At 47.4% G+C, this 17,393-nt stretch overlaps 1 protein-coding gene across 1 annotated transcript in view; it reads right to left on the bottom strand.

The window, feature by feature from the left end:
• Positions 1 to 2,923: 2,923 nt before the first annotated feature.
• The window catches only part of LOC133495619 (membrane-associated guanylate kinase, WW and PDZ domain-containing protein 1), a 50,970-nt gene continuing 36,500 nt past the window's right edge, over positions 2,924 to 17,393 (bottom strand). The window contains exons 12-15 of the mRNA XM_061810489.1: positions 12,171 to 12,371; positions 10,003 to 10,226; positions 7,841 to 7,979; positions 2,924 to 3,774 (exon numbers count right to left, since the gene is read on the bottom strand). Of these exons, the coding sequence (XP_061666473.1) occupies positions 2,924 to 3,774; positions 7,841 to 7,979; positions 10,003 to 10,226; positions 12,171 to 12,371 (1,415 nt within the window). The remainder of the gene's footprint in view (positions 3,775 to 7,840; positions 7,980 to 10,002; positions 10,227 to 12,170; positions 12,372 to 17,393) is intronic.

Genomic DNA, 17,393 nt, shown 5'->3' with positions numbered 1-17,393 from the left:
ACTTATTACCCTGGAACGAATCGTAAGACAGGAGTGTGGCAGAAGGAGGGCTGTGTTGACCCAGAAAAAAAAATCAAACACAACATGGACAGTGATGCCTCGGTCCTCGACCACAATCCGTTCCAGAAAACAGTTCGAGAAGTGATTTGTTCGAAAACCAAATCAATGTTTCCCATTACAACGAATGGAAAAAGAAATAATGCGTTCCAAGCCTATAAAAATGGGCTTTTTGAAGCATTTTTTTGTACCTTTTCCTGATAATAAACTGCATAGTAGGAATAGATGTATAATTTAAATACTTTATATAATAAAATAATTAAAGAAATATATATATATTTTTTTGCATAAAATGTATGCTTTAACAGTAGAGTAGGCTAGGCCGGGACTGCATTGGCGTATCCGTAGCGACTTGTAAACTTTTTTTATGAACAAAAGTGCAGAATACGTTACGTCATTTCCGTTTTTTTTTTCTGGGAAGCGTTCGAATTGACAATAACGGAGCGCGTCGTGGGTAAGCCGGTCCGGCCACGCGCATTACGTGATTTCCGGGTTTTGTCGGGGGGCGTTCGGGCACCGATCTGGAAATTTTCCGATTTGTCCCAAAACGGGCGACGTTCGAGAACCGAGGCTTTACTGTACTTGTAACGGGAGCGTCGACTGCGCAACTTGAACTTAGCAGCCGGCGCTCAGCTGTAAAAAAAAAAAAAAAAGGCACAAAGAATGCAGCAGCAATTTGAATTTTTCCAATTCAGTCTTTTTCCATTTTGGAGGGCGGTCATGACGTCAGACTCCAGTCTCAGGTCAGATGAGGAAACGGAGAGAGGGGACCACTTTGACGACGATCCGGATGCCTCAAAAGCTGAGAGTTGCGCGAGGCCCGCGCGTGCGTCTTCGCATCTTTGAAACGATAAATTCATCTGGCGCACGATTATGCCGTTGAGGCAAACTGACGCGATGGTTCCGCAAAAAAGATGAAGGTGAAACAATTGGACTGGCGAGCAGAACGGAGCAATGATTCCCAACCACTGTGCCGCGGCCCGCAGGTGCATCGTGGGAAATCATCACATTTCACTTAATTGCTGCGAAAATTATGATTTTAAGCTTCCTTCAAAGGTGGCTGCCACTAAAAAAAAAAAAAAAAAACTTGAAAAGACATTAAAGCTGATTCTGATTCTGATTCCAGATTTGACATTTGAACGAGTACATTTGGGAGCAAATTGAGACAAAATGATTATTAATTTGCACCTTTTTGTGACGTCTTTTGTTTGGCGATGTGCTGTGAGCTTTTTCAAAAATTAAGTATACTACCGTACTAACAAAATGCAGTATAATCGTGACAGGTCAACTTCATTTGACTTTCTAAGGTTTTGATTGGACGTAAATGTCCAATGAAGAAATTAAGTATTTGAACACCCGGCGATATTGCAAGTTCTCCCACTGAGAAATCGTGGGGGGGGGGGGGGGTCTGAAATTTTCATCGTAGGTGCGTGTCCACTAAAAAGAAAAATCCAGAAATCACAATGTATGATTTATTTGTGTGATACAGCTGCAAAGAAGTATTTGAACACCCGAGAAAAGCAGTGTTAATATTTGGTCCAGTCGCCTTTGTTTGCAATTACAGAGGTCAAACGTTTCCCGTAGTTCTTCGTTGCAGGAGGGATTTTGGCCCAGTCCTCCACACAGATCTTCTGAAGATCAGACGGGTGTCTGGGCTGTCGCTGAGAAACACGGAGTTTCAGCTCCCTCCAAAGATTTTCTATTGGGTTTAGGTCTGGAGACTGGCTAGGCCACCCCAGAAACTTGGTATGCCTCTTACGGAGCCACTCCTTGGTTTTCCTGGCTATGTGCTTCGGGTCATTGTCATGTTGAAAGACCCGACCATGACCCATCTTCAATCTTCTGACCGAGGGAAAGAGGTTTGTTCCCCAAAATCTCACACTACATGGCCACGGTCATCCTCTCCTTAATACAGCGCAGTCATCCAGTCCCATGTGCAGAAAAACACCCCCAAAGCATGATGCTAGCACCCCCGTGCTTCACAGTAGGGACGGTGTTCTTGGGATGGAACTCGTCATTCGATTTCCTCCAAACACGGTGAGTGAAATTATGACCAAAAAGTTCCATTTTGGTCTCATCTGACCGCAAAACTTTCTCCCATGACTCGTCTGTATCTTCCAAATGGTCATTGGCTTAAGTTTGCCAATGACCGTTGACCATGACGTCTTCGTGTATTACCATCAGTCACCTTGGAAACGGTGGTCCCAGCTCTTTTCAGGTCATTGACCAAGTCCTGTGGCGTAGTCCTGGGCTGATTCCCCACCTTTCTAAGGATCATTGAGACCCCACAAGGGGATATCTCGCACGGGGGGCTCCACTCCGATCCAGATTGACCGTCATGTTTACCTTCTTCCATTTTCTAGCGATTGCCCCAACAGTGGACCTTTTTTCACCAAGCTGCTTGGGAATTTCTCCGTAGCCCTTGTACAATTTTGTCTCTGGTGTCTTTGGACGGTTTTTTGGTCTTGGCCACGTTACAAGTTTGAGTCTTACAGATTGTATGGGGTGGGCAGGTGTCTTTATGCAGCTAACAACCTCACACAGGCGCACCTGATTCAGGATAATACACGGACTGGAGGTGGACTTTTAAAGGCAGACTAACGGGTCTTTGAGGGTCAGAATTCTAGCTGATAGACAGGTGATCAAATACTTATTTGCAGCTGTATCACACAAATAATTGTGATTTCATGATTTTCCTTTTTCGATGATCTCTCGAGCAGGGGACGTGCACCTATGATGAACTCGCAATCTAGCAGGGTGTTCAAATACTTTTTTTCTTGACTGCGATTGTAAAGCGTATCTGGAGCAAAATCTCTACATGTATGATCACAGAAAAAATGGGAACCACCTGGACTCTCGCTCTGGATTATTTTCCCACCAGACTTCCCGTCGCCGTCAAGCGCCATCCTCGCTCCTCTCCGTTTCCCGTTCCGACGGCGCCAAAGTCCGCCCGTTCCCCACGACGGCCGGGAGCGAGCCAGGGGCCCGGGAGCGCGAGGGCCCCGCGGCCGGACGCTTCCGCAGAGAGGCCGGAGACGCTGGCGGCGTCTGATTGGCTGCCTCCGGAGTCTGACTCCTCATCCCTCAGCCGATTTACCGAAAGCGCGGAAGCGAGGAAGGCGAAGGGCTTCCTCTGAAGGCCGGAAGTGGTCACGGCGTCAGCAGATGTTGCCGCCCCTTGCGCGTCATCTCCACTCTGATGGTCCGCAAAGTCATCGTCGTGGTCCAGCAGGCCTCGGAGCCACTTCGCGTGACGGTAGCCTGCCGCCACTTCCCACTTCTCATCTGGGTCCTCCTCGCTCTCCGCTTTGGGCCAGGGAAGCTTTTTGGAAGGACTTGGAATCGGCAGCGCTTCTCCTCTCTCCAGTTCCTCTTCCTCTTGGACCCTCGACCCCTTGGGCCTCTCCTCAGCGGGAGCTACTTCCTCTTTCCGGTCTTTTCTCTCTCCGCTCCTCCCTCTCTCCCCTTTCCTCACCCTCCCCGCCTGGCCGTCATCCGTCGGCGGGGGTAAACTCCGAGACGCCCTCGTCCGCCGAGAGCTCCCTCCGGGTCCCCGCCTTCGCCTCCTCCCTGTCCCCTTGCCCCGCCCCTCCCAAGACCCGCCCCTCCGCTCGCGCTTGGAGCGGCGCCCCCTCTGCCCGCCGGTGTCTACTGCAGCCATACCCTGCTCCTTGGGGTGGCGCAGGCGAGAGGGGGAGGCGACTCTGCGCTCACGGCCTGGACAGATAATGGATGGGGGGGGGGGGGGGGGTTTGAGAGGGAAACGTACATATTTGAAAAGTGTGTCGAGCAATTTGATATGTATGAAAGTGTGTTTCAGATCTGTATGCAATACTGCGATGTACAATATCTCCGCAAAGTCCAGCGGTACCTTCACTTACAAGTTTCATTGGTTGTGTGACCACGCCCAAAACGTTTGTATCTCAAATCATATTTCCCCATTGAAATGAATGAACATCCATCCATTGTCTTAGCCGCTTATCCTCACGAGGGTCGCGGGGAGTGCCGGAGCCTATCCCAGCTGTCAACGGGCAGGAGGCGGGGTACACCCTGAACTGGTCGCCAGCCAATCGCAGGGCAGATAGGGACAAACAGCCGCACTCACAATCACACCTACGGGCAATTTAGAGTGTCCAATGTTTTAGGGCTGTGGGAGGAAAGCGGGAGTGCCCACCCGGAGAAAAGCCACGCAGGCACAGGGGGGCGAACATGCAAACTCCACACGGGCGGGTCCGGGATTGAACCCCGGTCCTCAGAACTGCGAGGCCAACGCTTTACAGCTGCTCCACCGTGCCGCCTCCACAGCGACGTACTTTACAAAAATGTACAGTCATAACGTATGTAAAATGGGATGCCAACAAAACGTTTGTGGATCATGACTTCGTGGATTCATTTCGGTACCTCTGTCCGTGCTCACAACTCTTCAGTTAGCTGCAGGAATTGTCAATTTTCACAAAAGTTGAGGACTGTATCGTTATATTTTCTGTCTGAGGTCCCGGGTTCAATCCCGGACCCGCCCTTGTGGAGTTTGCATGTTCTCCCCCGTGCCTGCGTTGGTTTCCTCCCGCATCCCAAAAACGTTGGACACTCTAAATTGCCCCTCGGTGTGATTGTGAGTGTGGCTGTTTTCTGCCATTGGCTGGCGACCAGTCAGTTTCTACCCCACCTCCTGCCCGTTGACGGCTGGGATAGGCTCAAGGACTCCCGCGATCCTCGTGAGGATAAGCGGCTAAGAAAATGGATGGATGGATATGTTGCTGCACTTTTTCCGCGCAAATATATGTTTCCTAAGGGGATATAAATACCAAAATGTTGCCTTTTGTGTTAGCATTCAGCTTGCAGACTTTCATCAAACGATGATGTGCGGTCATGTTAAATACGCAAAGTGTAGTCCTTTTTGTTTGATGTTTAGTTTGACATCAAGGTAGACCTGGAGTGGCAACAAAGCAGGGGTGTCAAACTCGATTTTCTCGCGGGCCACGTTGGAGTTTGGGTTTCCCTCAGAGGGCCGTTTTTGACTGTTAAACAATAAAAACGTTTAATCGTCTCAGAATATTTATATATAATCAATTTATGAAGCATCAAGGCGAACGTGTTTTTCAACTATTCATGTTTGATGACACAAAAATGCTTCTAAAATCTCAATTTGATCATTTATGATGGATGACAATTTGAAATTTTAGTACAGAATCATGGAAGTGGAAACTCGAGATTTGGCTTCGCGGGCCACATAAAACCATGTGGCGGGCCGGATCTGGCCCCCGGGCCTTGAGTTTGACACCTGTGGCTTAAAGCCTCTTTTACTCGACTTTACGTTACTTCAGTCGCTGCCAAAGTGCTCCTGTACTTGTTGTGAAGTTCGCGACAGCCACCGAGGGCTCGCAACTCAAATAATGGGCAAATAATAAAGCAAATAATAATAATAATGGACAGCTCGTATCTTGAAAACAAGTTGGGTCACTTGTAGGTGAAGGTGCCGCCGTGCAGCATAATTCAGCGTTGAGAAAGTTGGCGAGACGTTCCAGATGTGCATGCCAATATTCCGCAGTTAAGAACAAGTGTGAGCTTTTTGCCAGCGTATGCAGTTGTGTTCAGAAAAATAGAAAAATGGAAAGTCATTGAAAGGTCCTGCCAGAATCTACGAAACAAAATATTAAATACTACACTAGGACTAAAATATGCAGTGCAGAGGGTAGAGAGGAAAAGAGGAACAAGTTGCAGCGGAGTCGGGAATATTTTCATGTCAAAAAAAAAAAAAAGTGGCAGCAATATGGAAAAAGTGTTCAGTGCAGAGATGTTTTTGTGGGTAGAAACGTTTGGTGACTTTGTTCATTCTGGTTCTGATGGACCGGCAGGACAAGCTGGTGCTCCGTATTGTGGTAACTCGCAACATTTACGCTATAAATTGAAGCATGCGTAAAGTTAGTTCCACGAGTTAGTGGAGCCCACACGAATTAACTCCTCAAAATGGAGGTTTAGCCACCTAAATATTATGATAATAATATATTATCAAACTTCCCATTTTGAGAAAAGTTTGAAAAAAAAAAAAAAGACATCACTGTAATCCCGGGCCAACAGAGCGCACCTGCTTACACGCCTCACCGAGTACATTTGTAAAGGAAATACCATTTGGTACGTACGTACGCCGCAGCCGTGTAAAAGCCGCAAGTGCCCACATTGAAACGCACATTGAAACACGAGATATTTACAAAGAAAGCGTTTAAAGCTAGCGCCACGCTAACACTAGTGCTACCGCTAGCGTCGCGCTAAAGCTAGCGCTAATGCTAGCAGGGCCGGTTCAAATAAAACTTACCGGTAAATGTGACTGAGACACGCCGGTAACACAGCAGCAAAACACGCTAGCACACCGCTAAGGCTAGCGCAGCGCTAACAGAGCCGGTAAAAGTCAGTTCCACTGCACGTATATTCCACCAGTCTCATTCTTACCTTGCCTCACCGAATACATTTGTAAAGGAAATACCATTTGGTACATGCACACGCCGCAGCTGTGTAAAAGCCGCAACAAGTGCCCACATTGAAACACGAGATATTTACAAAGACAGACGGTACACAGAAAGAGTTTAGCGTTATTGCTAGCACCACGCTAACGCTAGCGCCGCGCTACTGCTAACAGGGCCGGTTAAAAAAAAAACTTAATAGTAAATATCACTGAGACACGCCAGTAACACAGCAGACTAGCACAGTGCTAGCACGGCGCTAACAGGGCCGGTAAAAGTCACTTCCTCGGCACATATATATATCTACCAGTCTCATTCTTACTTTTTACCTCTCCGGTGTTTTGGGTGAAACCAACCCATCTTGTACTGCTAATGACTAAAGAATGGAACTTTTTCTGCTGCGAGGAAAATACCGTAATTCCCGGCCTACAGAGCGCAGCTGTTTACGAGCCTCACCGAGTACATTTGGAAAGGAAATACCATTTGGTACATGCTCACGCCGCAGCTGTGTGAAAGCCGCAAGCCCCCCATGTGGAAACGAGATATTTACAAAGACAGACGGTACACAGAAAGAGTTTAGCGCTATCGCTAGCACCACGCTATCGCTAGCGCCGCGCTACTACTAACAGGGCCGGTTAAAATAAAACTTACCAGTAACTATCACTGAGACACGCCAGTAACGCAGCAGCGACAGGCTAGCGCAGCGCAAACAGGGCCGGTAAAAGTCACTTCCTCGGCACACATATTCCACCGGTCTCTTGCTTACCTTTTCCGCTCGAGGGCCCCCTTGCGGCCGTTAGAGAAAAATGCACAAAGTAGCCGCATCGCCGCATAAACCGCAGGCTTGAAAGCGTGTGGGGAAAAAAGTCGCGGCTTGCAGGCCGGCAATTACGGTACTTTTTGCTAAAACGAAGTTTTATGTCACCTTTGGATTCCGAAACGCTTTTTGCGTACTCCCACGCTCTTATTATTCTTCTGAACACAAGTGTAGACGAGGACAGAGTGGCAAGTGAGAGCAGGAATGTAGAGAGACAGAAAACGGGAGAACTAACAGGAACCATTACCAACCGCGTATTCTCGGTCCGTCCGATCACATAGAAGCAAGGCTCGCCTAACTTGGAGTTGGTCATACAAAGAGACAGACTGGACAGCTCCACTGAGAGGAAAAGAGAATGGAGGGAATACGGCAAACACACCAAGCCAAGAACGTGACCGGCGGTGACGGGCGGGAAGGAAGGAAAGTGGAGCCAAAAAGACAAAAAAAAAGGTTAGCCAGCGTTCGAACGGAGGACAAGGACAGATTTTCTCGCGCAGGCGAGTCTCACCGTAGTCCGGCACGTATCCGTTTCCCCGCTTGAGGACCAGGCGGATGCGCCGGCCTCCCGTGCGGATCCGCTCCACCGCCTGGCTGTGGGTCATCCCCGCCGTGCCGTCGCCGTTGATCTCCACCAGCTGGTCGCTCACCTGCACGCCGCCGGAATGGACGCAGCTGTTGACGCTTTCGATTCTTCCGTCGGGCATTCACAGCGATGCCTCGGTTCTCGACCGCAGTCCGTTCCAGAAAACGGAGCCGGAAGTGATTTGTTCGAAAACCGAATCGATGTTTCCCATTATAATTCATAGAAAAAGAAATAATGCCTCCCAAGCCTAAAAAAAATTGGGCTTTTTAAAGCATTTTTTTTTTAGCCTTTTCTGCTAATAAACTGCATAGTAGAAGCACATGTATAGTTTAAATGCTTTATATAACAAAATAATTTAAGAAATATATGTATTTTTTGCTTAAAATGTATGCTAGTAGAGTATGCTAAGCTGGGAGCGGATTGCCGGATCTGTAGCGACTCGGCCCCCAGCCTGCTAAACTTTTTGTATTAACAAAAGTGCAATATAGGCAATAATAAAGCGCGTCGCAGGTGGGTCAACTGCTTGCGCCGCGCACATTATGTTATTTATGTATTTTTTTCAAATTGACAATAACAAAGCGCGGCGTGGCTGGGTCATCTTCTTGCGCCGTGCGGAATATCATTCCCGGGTTTTCTCGTCGTCTGGGGGCGTTCGAGAACCGAGGCTTTACTGGATTTGGAAATTAAAAAAAAACTCCTTCTTATCATACTTGTGCTAATACGCATAACGGAGAAGCATTTTTTTCATATTTCTAGTTTTCGTCTGCTTGCGTTGTAGCATCGTCCATCTCTTCTTATTGGTTATTTCCGTTGACTTCTGTTTCTCGACATCAACATCTTTGTCATTGTTGTTTTTTTTTGTTAGCTAACGCTAACATGCGGTGTTGTTTTCCTAAAATCTTGGCCTTCATCGGGGACCAGTTGCGTATTTGCTCAAAATACTCAAGGCGCGATTTTTGTAGAGGTTCGCCGAGCATCTGACGCAAAAAGAGCGCAAAGGTCATCCGCCTGTCGAGGTGTGCTTGTAATTCCCGTATAACTGTACCTTTGCGCGGGTCCACCTCTTGGACTCGTCCAAGTCCGGTTCTCCTTCCACCACGTCACAGACTCTCATCCGTTCAGGCATTTAAAGGGAACGAGAGGAGCCGCTTTGATTGGACAGGATTGGTGACGCAGATGTCCCTCGTTTACATGCGTTGGGGTGAAATTTTAAATTCCGTTCACGGTTATGCCGCGCAGCGTGGGGGATTTCATGGAAGGAAGAGTCCCTAATCTTTTGAAATAATCACTTTGAAAAGATTAACTGCAAATGTGTTGATTTTAAAAGATAAAAACATGCATGAAGCGGACTTAAACGGGGATTCTTTCTTCTGAGAACAGCTTCTTGTGTACCAGTTTATGTAGAGGGTGACCAGTTTAATACTCTTATGAAATATATTTTTAATTACCTTTCAAATACTAATAATTCATTATATCCACCGAATTCCGGTGTCAAAGTCGAGGGCCGGGGGCCAGATCCGGCCCGCCACATGATTTTACGTGGCCCGTGATGGCAAATTTAATGTAATCAACTTCCACGATTCTTGTGAAAATCTGTAGTGAAAAATTCTAATTGTCGTATCACAAGTATTATATATATTGAGATATTGTAAGCATTTTTGTGTTGTTGAACATCACCACACGACGCTTGGTTTATGATTGAAAAATAGTTTAGAAATTTCACGTGTAAATATGATGATGCAATTTAAAATTTGTATGGTTTCAGTCATAACAACCCCCTGAACCGAAACTACAAGGTGGCCCGAGACAAAAAAATGAGTTTGACATCCCTTATCTTTGCGAAGAGACGCTGTTATTGATTTCTTACAATAAATTAACTTATTAACATTTTCTTTATGTAAATCTATAAAATGTGTTCTCCCCCAACATCACAATGCCCCACCGCTGGCGAGCTATTTTATTATCGTTGTTTTTTTTTTTTTAAGAACAGGCACTCGGACTGCTGTTGCGGTTCTTCGAGCCGGACCGTGCTCGAGGGAGCCCGCGTACATATTTTGAGAAGCGTCGGCGTCGAGGCGAGCGGTCACCTGCATCTTGTGACTTCGCGAGGCGGGTCCGCCCTCCATCAGCGCCAGGACGTAGAGGCCCATGTTGTACTCACTGCCGCCTCGGAGGCTGAAGCCGAATCCCGAGGGGCCGCGTTCCAAGTCGACGCCGTAGTACCGGGAATCCCGTTTGGGACGCGACCTCTGACCCTTCCTGCTCCTGTGCCCGAGGTCGGACTCGGCGGGTTCCGAGAGGCTCGTCGAGTCTGGAGACGAGACCGATGACGTCAGAGCGATGATCCCAAACCGCGTTTGTGCGCGTCGTGAGAGATCAGCGGGTGTGCCGTGACAAATTCGATTTCACTGCGTCGCTGTGGAAATTATGATTTCATAATTAATCGCCGCTGGTCTATCTGTACCAGTGAACTGTCGTGACTGTCTGAGCATTTCAATATTTGTTCAATAAACGGCAGAAGAGTTGTTGCCATTTTTCTCAACAAAATAATAGCAAACTTTTCAACTAAAAAGGTCAAATTTTAAAACTAATTATGTAACGATATGGGCAAACATCATCATCGTTTCTGTACAAAGATATGAAAAAAAAAATGAAGAGACTCAAGAAACACCGAACCCTGTTAGGTATTTTGACCATTTTCTGCAAATAAATCCTCTTAATGACTATATTTGTGTTTTGAAATCAGTCGATAGGTTTCATCCATTTTCTTAGGCGCTTATCCTCACAAGGGTCACGGGAGCGCTGGAGCCCGTCCCAGCTGTCAACGGGCAGGAGGCGGCTGGGCTAAGCCCTGAACTGGTCGCCAGCCAATCGCAGGGCACATCGAGACCGTGCCGCCTGACAGAATTCAATTAAAATATTATTTTTACACAAATATACCCATAAATAGCTAAATGAGGAAAAAGTTTTTTTCATTTTTCCAAAGCTATAAAAAATACAGTGGTGCATTTATTCATTCGTGGCCATGCTCATAACTCAAAACATTGCCACACAGGTGCTGTCGTTTAGCCAGTCTACGGCCTTGCTAATTATGTGTTAGCAATAAGCTAGCAAGGCAACCATGTTCCTTTTTTAAAGCCCCACTGACATGCCTATAAATATTCCAAAATAGATATTGTGGTGAGAAATACGTATATTATTCACTTCAACGTCCAGACGAAAAAATAAATATGAGCGGAGAGTGCGTCATCCACGCGCGAAGCTGCGGAAATCTCATTTGACATCCCAGTGGCGGCCACGTTGCCTGCAACGTCATCAGCGGATATTACGCCGGGACGTCCGCCGTTGAGAAAGTGCCGCGACACGGGAGCTCTTTTCGAAGACGAGAACATCTCACAATCGAGTCAAGTGACCGGGGCAATATCACCCTATCGTTTCCAGCCATATTTAGATGATATGCGGATCACTTCGAATTAACAACGGACTCCCCGACAGTATGTATGACGGTCGGCCGCGGCCAGTCGCCGGAGCTCGGTCACGGCCCGAAAGAAGGATCACGTGCCCCCTTACCCCTCCCCAACTATTGTCTCTATACACAATTACCTGTCATTTGGAACCCCCTTTGCACCCGTGCAATCCATTTTTCACGACGGAGCGGGTCTTTTTGAAAACTACGAAGAGTGAATCCGTCCTCCCGAGTGTTCGAACAATATCCGGCAATACAGCGAGCCGGCATTTTGGCAAACACGGAGGAACAAATGGCTACCTTCCAGCAGGTAAAACTGGTACAAACACACGAGGCCGCCTGAGTGGGCGTCTGCTGATGATGTCACTTCCTGCTTCTTCTCCAAAACAAATCCCTCGAGAGTGACAAAAAGCCACATATGTCAAAATCGTGTGATGTGGTGAAAAAAACAGATGGGTTTTCATTAATAACACACTAAAAATTTAAAAAATGATGCATTTCATGACAGTGGGGCTTTAAACCTAAAGTCTAACTCTGATGTTTCATATTTAGCTTGATAATAAAGCCTCTTTTTTTTTTTTTTTTTTTTTGTCAACGATCGTCCACTAATAATATCTGCCGGACTGCAACTGGAGTTGAGTCCACTGCGCCGTACTGCGCTCTTGTCTTAAGTTCTTGGCCACAAATCCAAGCATTTGTCTTTTAACATGCAAAATATGTATTTTGGCTGGATGAAGGTTCGGAAGGAAAGCATTCGTAAAACGGTATCACGCGAGGAGTCGGGCTTACTGGCGCCGGGCCGGGGGACGACGGTGAGGCGGAGCGTGTTTCCCGCGCGGCGAAGGATCTGGGCGAGCTCCCGGTGGGGCAGCGTCACCACCGGGCGTCCCTCCACGGCCTCCAACCGGTCCCCGGGCCGGATCTGGCCGCTTTTGGCCGCCGGGCTGCCTCGGCGGACGGTCACAAAGCGGTGCGGCAGGAGGGACGCAGCTGGAGAGGGAAGACGGAGCCCAACGTTGGTTCGAACCGGCACAAGCCTCCGAAATGTGCTTGCTCACAACAATAGTCAGGATCGAACACCCAACGTAAAGACATATGAGTCGAATTCCTTCACCGACCATGCTTGGACATCAAAATATTCGTGATGGCAAATCCTATTTCTCGGCGCCGTTCAAAAAAAAAAAAAAAAAAAAAAAAAACCTTCCAAGATGGTCAAAACGTCGTTCATATTTCAAGGAAACAAAAGCGCCGATAAAATTGAATCCTGCAGTCGGCTCGATTTGATCTCATAGTGTGAAAACAAAAATCAAAACTAACATTTGACGTTTTTCGCATTGGTCCTTTCGGCAGTCGAGTCGACGGGGTGTCCAAGTCGAGGCCCGTGGGCCAGGTGCGGCCCGCCACGTGATTTTATGTGGCCCGCGAAGGCATGATTTTTTTTTTTTTTTTTCAGGATTTTTGTTCAAATTGTCATATCCTAAATGATGACGTTGAGATATCGCAAGCGTTGCTGTGTTAACAAACATCAACAATAGTTGAAAAACCCGTTGTTCTTGGTTTCTGATTCCAAAACTTTAATGTGTAAATATGATGGGTCAATTCAAGATTTTCATGGTTGCTGTCATAATGGCCCTCTGACAGAAACCGTGACTACAATGTGGCCCGCGATAAAAAACGAGTTTGACACCCGTTGTACGGCAGTCACTGTGATTTGATGGGGGCGAATGCGCCCGCGCGCCATCGCACTCGCAAATCTGCACAGTTGAGCGCAAAAGAATCACGCGCGTAAAATTTGTCACAAGTAGAAATACATAGATATTGAAAGATGTCACTTATTTTGTGTAGTCTTGACCAATGTTCCCTCTAAGTCGCACACTATGAAAACCGATCCAGCGCAGCGAACCACAGCCTGACCCAGCACGCAAGCACACGGTCTCGAACAACGAGCTGCTGCTCAGCCTACTTCTACTTCTTAGTTTTCCTGACGCCGCCCCCCTCCGCTCTTAAAGGGGTACACTCATGATTACAAACAGAACACACACCCGCAACTTGATATCTGCGGGCATGACTGACCACACCCGTAAATTTTTCAAACGTGACTGATACTGTTTCACAGTATAACTGTTGGAGTGATTTTTATATACTGCACAGTATTTGGAATTATCAAGTCTACTAAAAAAAAAAAAACATGAGGACCGATTTGACGGTGCAAGCCGCGGACGGTTCCAGGGCAGGTTTACATTCTGACCTCCCTAAAACGCACATCTCGTCTTTCGGGGCGTCTGCCGAGCCATCGTTTGAATACCGCGTCCAGTTGAAGTTCGCTGTCAAACGAAATGGAAACGCATGAAACACAAACACGCAACTTTGCCTTCGTAGTTTGCTAACACAAGCTGCAAAATGCCATTGATATGCTAACAAATAGCCAAACGAAAGTTGGAACATTCTAACCCTTAAAGCTGGACTTTTCTTTTTTTTTAAAAACACAAATGGTGCATAAGCACATGCAGACAGACAATATCACAATACGCACAGGCGTATTTAATCGATCGCTGAAATCAAACCGAAACTTTCTATGTCAAAAATTGGCAAATTTCATATTCTTTCACAAATCAGTCAGTCCACGTATGTGCGTGTTATTTTGAAAGTCTTGAAAATGGTTCAACATTTTTGGACGTCCGAGGATTCGGTACATACACCGCCGTGATGCTTTGCATGTACCGAATCGCTGACAGTAGTTGTGAAACTCTGTCTTCGGTTATTGAGAAACTAATATTTCATAAGGATGGAATCCCATTCATTTCAGTCGGGGGAAGGTGAATTCAGATACCGACGGGAAAATGTAAACTAGTATCGCAAGGCACTAATTTATTAAGTTTTGATTTTTTTTTTTTTTAATATGGACATAATTAATGCATGCTGACACATTCTTATGACAACGAGTCATTTGGAGTTTTGATGATAATTGTACTTCTGGACAGGCTGCCCTGTTTAAGCTACGCAGCAGCATAAAGTATTCATTCGGATGAGGTGCGATGCGTTCCTCACACAATGGATAAAAATAGCGAGTTTGACGCCCTCTTCAAAAATCGAAGACTACCTGACAGGTTTTTAGACCCTGGTAGAAAAAAGACATTGGAAAATTTGACCATTTTCTGTGTCCTGCAAATAAACACGGACAATTCTTGTCACTTTTGTACCCGGACGGCGCTCATGACCCAAAATCCGATCCCAAATCATTGTTCCTCATTGAAATGAACAGCAGTGCTGTTAATCCGTTTCAGCCTCGCACCCAGCCAAAAAAAGAAAAAGATTATCCATCCATCCATCCATTTTCTGAGCTGCTTATCCTCACGAGGGTCACGGTGAATGCTGGTGTCTACCCCAGCTGTCAACAGGCAGGAAGCGGGCTACAAACTGACTGGTCGCCAGCCGATCGCAGAAAACAGCCACGCTCACTATCGCACCTCGGGGCCATTTCGAGTGTCCAATTCATGCACGTTTTTCGGGGATGTGGGAGGAAACCCACGCAGGCACGGGGAGAGCATGCAAACTCCACACAGGCGGGTCCTGGGTTCCAACCCGGCACCTCAGAATTGTGAGGCTTTCCAGCTGATCCATCGTTCTTTGTAAAAGTATATTGTGAAAACGCATTAAATATAATGTAAAGAATTAAACGGTTTGTGCATCCCAATCACTTCATCGTGACTCCGACGACTTCTCTTTGGGTAGAATTGAACTACCCTCCTGCCTCGCACCGGCCCGTCTCCTTCTTCTAAAACTTTTGAACTTCACCTGCTTTGTCACTAGTTGCCTTGTTGAACGTGTTGATTGCGTTAACAGAAACGAATCCGTAAAACATATTGCGGTATTGTTTCTCTTTAATTGTATGACTAAGTGTGCCGTTGATTTTTGCTTGAGCGCCTGCCTGCCCAAATTGTCCACGCACGAGCCTGAAAGTTCATTTTCCTCAGTATTTTGTCGACAAATGCGTCTGAGAAAATGACAAATTTGCACTTGTGGCGGTATTTTCAGAGACCGTGCGCCACACGTCCATTCTGTGCCGATAATCCGGGCGGCAATCGGGTCAAAGCGGACGCCGGGGCAGCTTTGCAAATAGTCTTCTTATGGCGTATAATACAACGGTCGGAACGTCAACCTCTGCCAAATGACGCGTTCGTAAGCCGACTCTCGCTCGGCACGCCGAGACAGATGTGCTGAGCCGCCGCCGCGGCACAGCTGCATCCAGACGTCCCGCTTCCCGTCAAATTGTCTTCCGCTCCGGAGTTCCACGTCGGCCCGCTGCGGTGACGCCGAGGACCGCCAGTGACCTTTTACCGCGTCGGCTCCTGAAGCCCGCTTATCGCCAGCGCACGTCCGATGACGATGACGAACGGCCGCTGAGCCTGAGGAACCGGCATCTGTTGTGTCCGTTAAATGCGCTTGCTTTCTCTCGCTTTTTTTGAAACGACCTCGAGCGGCCACTCCGTTGCTGAAAGCCTCCATTACATCACATCCGAGTTATCCATCCATCCATTTTCTTCACCGCTTATCCTCACGAGGGTCACATTGGCGTTCGGGACATTTAAATCTCTGGAGACAAAAGGACACCGGGCCTTTTTGGGGTTTTTTGATTGTTTTTCATTTTCTGTTAATAACATCCATCCATTCATTTTATTAGCCGCTTATCCTCGCAAGGGTGGCAGGGAGTGCCGGAGCCTATCCCAGCCGTCAAAGGGGAGGAGGCGGGGTACACCCTGAACTGGTCGCAGGGCACGTCGAGACAAACAGTCGCACTCGCAATCGCACCTATGGGCAATTTAGAGCGTCCAATTCATGTTGCGAGTTTTTGGGATGTGGGAAGAAACCGGAGTGCCCACCCGGAGAAAAGCCACGCAGGCACGGGGAGAACATGCAAACTCCACACAGGCGGGGTCGGGATCGAACCCGGGTCCTCACAACTGTGAGGCCAACAATTTACCAGCTGAGCCACTTTTCCCCCCCTCTTAATAACAATATTCATATTTTACCGAGAAATCTACCTATAAATATAGCAACATTTTGTAGTAGTCTGTCAACTTTTTAACTGTACGCAACCTTCTCTTTGTTCTCCGCAAAAAATCCACCCGAGCCAACCGAAACAACCTTCAGCACACTTTAGTCTCGACGCGCTTAGTCGCGGCCACGTCGGCGCTCGGATCCGACTCGCAAACGGCAAACGGTCGGCGCGTCCGGCGGCGCCGACTTCACGCTCCGAGCACCAAAACCAATTCGGAGGAAATGCGAGAGAAGGAGAAAACCACGCGGCAAAAGCAGCACCCGCGCAAACTGTCGAGTTAAAACAAACAAAAACATACAAAAAAAAAATGCAAAAGGAGCAGCGAATGAAGCCAATCATTACGTTTCGACTCCTTCACAGTTCTCAGAGCGGACTGCAGTCTCTCCAGCATGACTCTCGGAATTAGAGTCACTGTAAACAAAAACAAAAACAAAAATCAGGTCCTTGTCATCTTCTTCTTGAAGACGGACGGCGATGTTCACGTGTAACCTGGAGCTAGAAAATAAAATAAAAATGGAAAAAAGCAGGGAGTCGCTTTTGTGCGTTTTCCTCTCTGTAGCGCCGGAGCCTTTCTCTTAAGCGTTCAGCCAGTGACGGAGAGAGCAGAAGGGAGGGAGGGAGGGAGGCAGGCTGAGTTTTAATCTTTTGAAAAAACCAGACCGGACATTTTTCGCTGCAGAGTAAAAAAAAAAAAAAAAAGGGCGGCGAGGGGAGACGGAGAGGAAGGAAAGAAAGAAAGTCGTGCCGAGTTGACGGAGACGACTTCTTTCCGCGGCGCGGCGGGGAGGTCACGCGGAGGAGCATCGATCTGGACGTGGAAAGATGTCCCCAACGTGCTCGTTTCCTTTGGGCCGTGAAGTGCAGTAAATTGAAGCGCATCAACCCGTGGAACAGAGGCCAGGGCGGACAAGAGAAGACAAAAACTGGAGCCGTAAATCACAGAGATGCGCTTT

Source organism: Syngnathoides biaculeatus, chromosome 2 (assembly GCF_019802595.1).
Source record: "Syngnathoides biaculeatus isolate LvHL_M chromosome 2, ASM1980259v1, whole genome shotgun sequence".
NCBI classification, from domain to species: Eukaryota; Metazoa; Chordata; class Actinopteri; order Syngnathiformes; family Syngnathidae; genus Syngnathoides; species Syngnathoides biaculeatus.
Note: the sequence above shows the minus strand (reverse complement) of the source record. Positions and strands in the feature narration are given on the sequence as shown.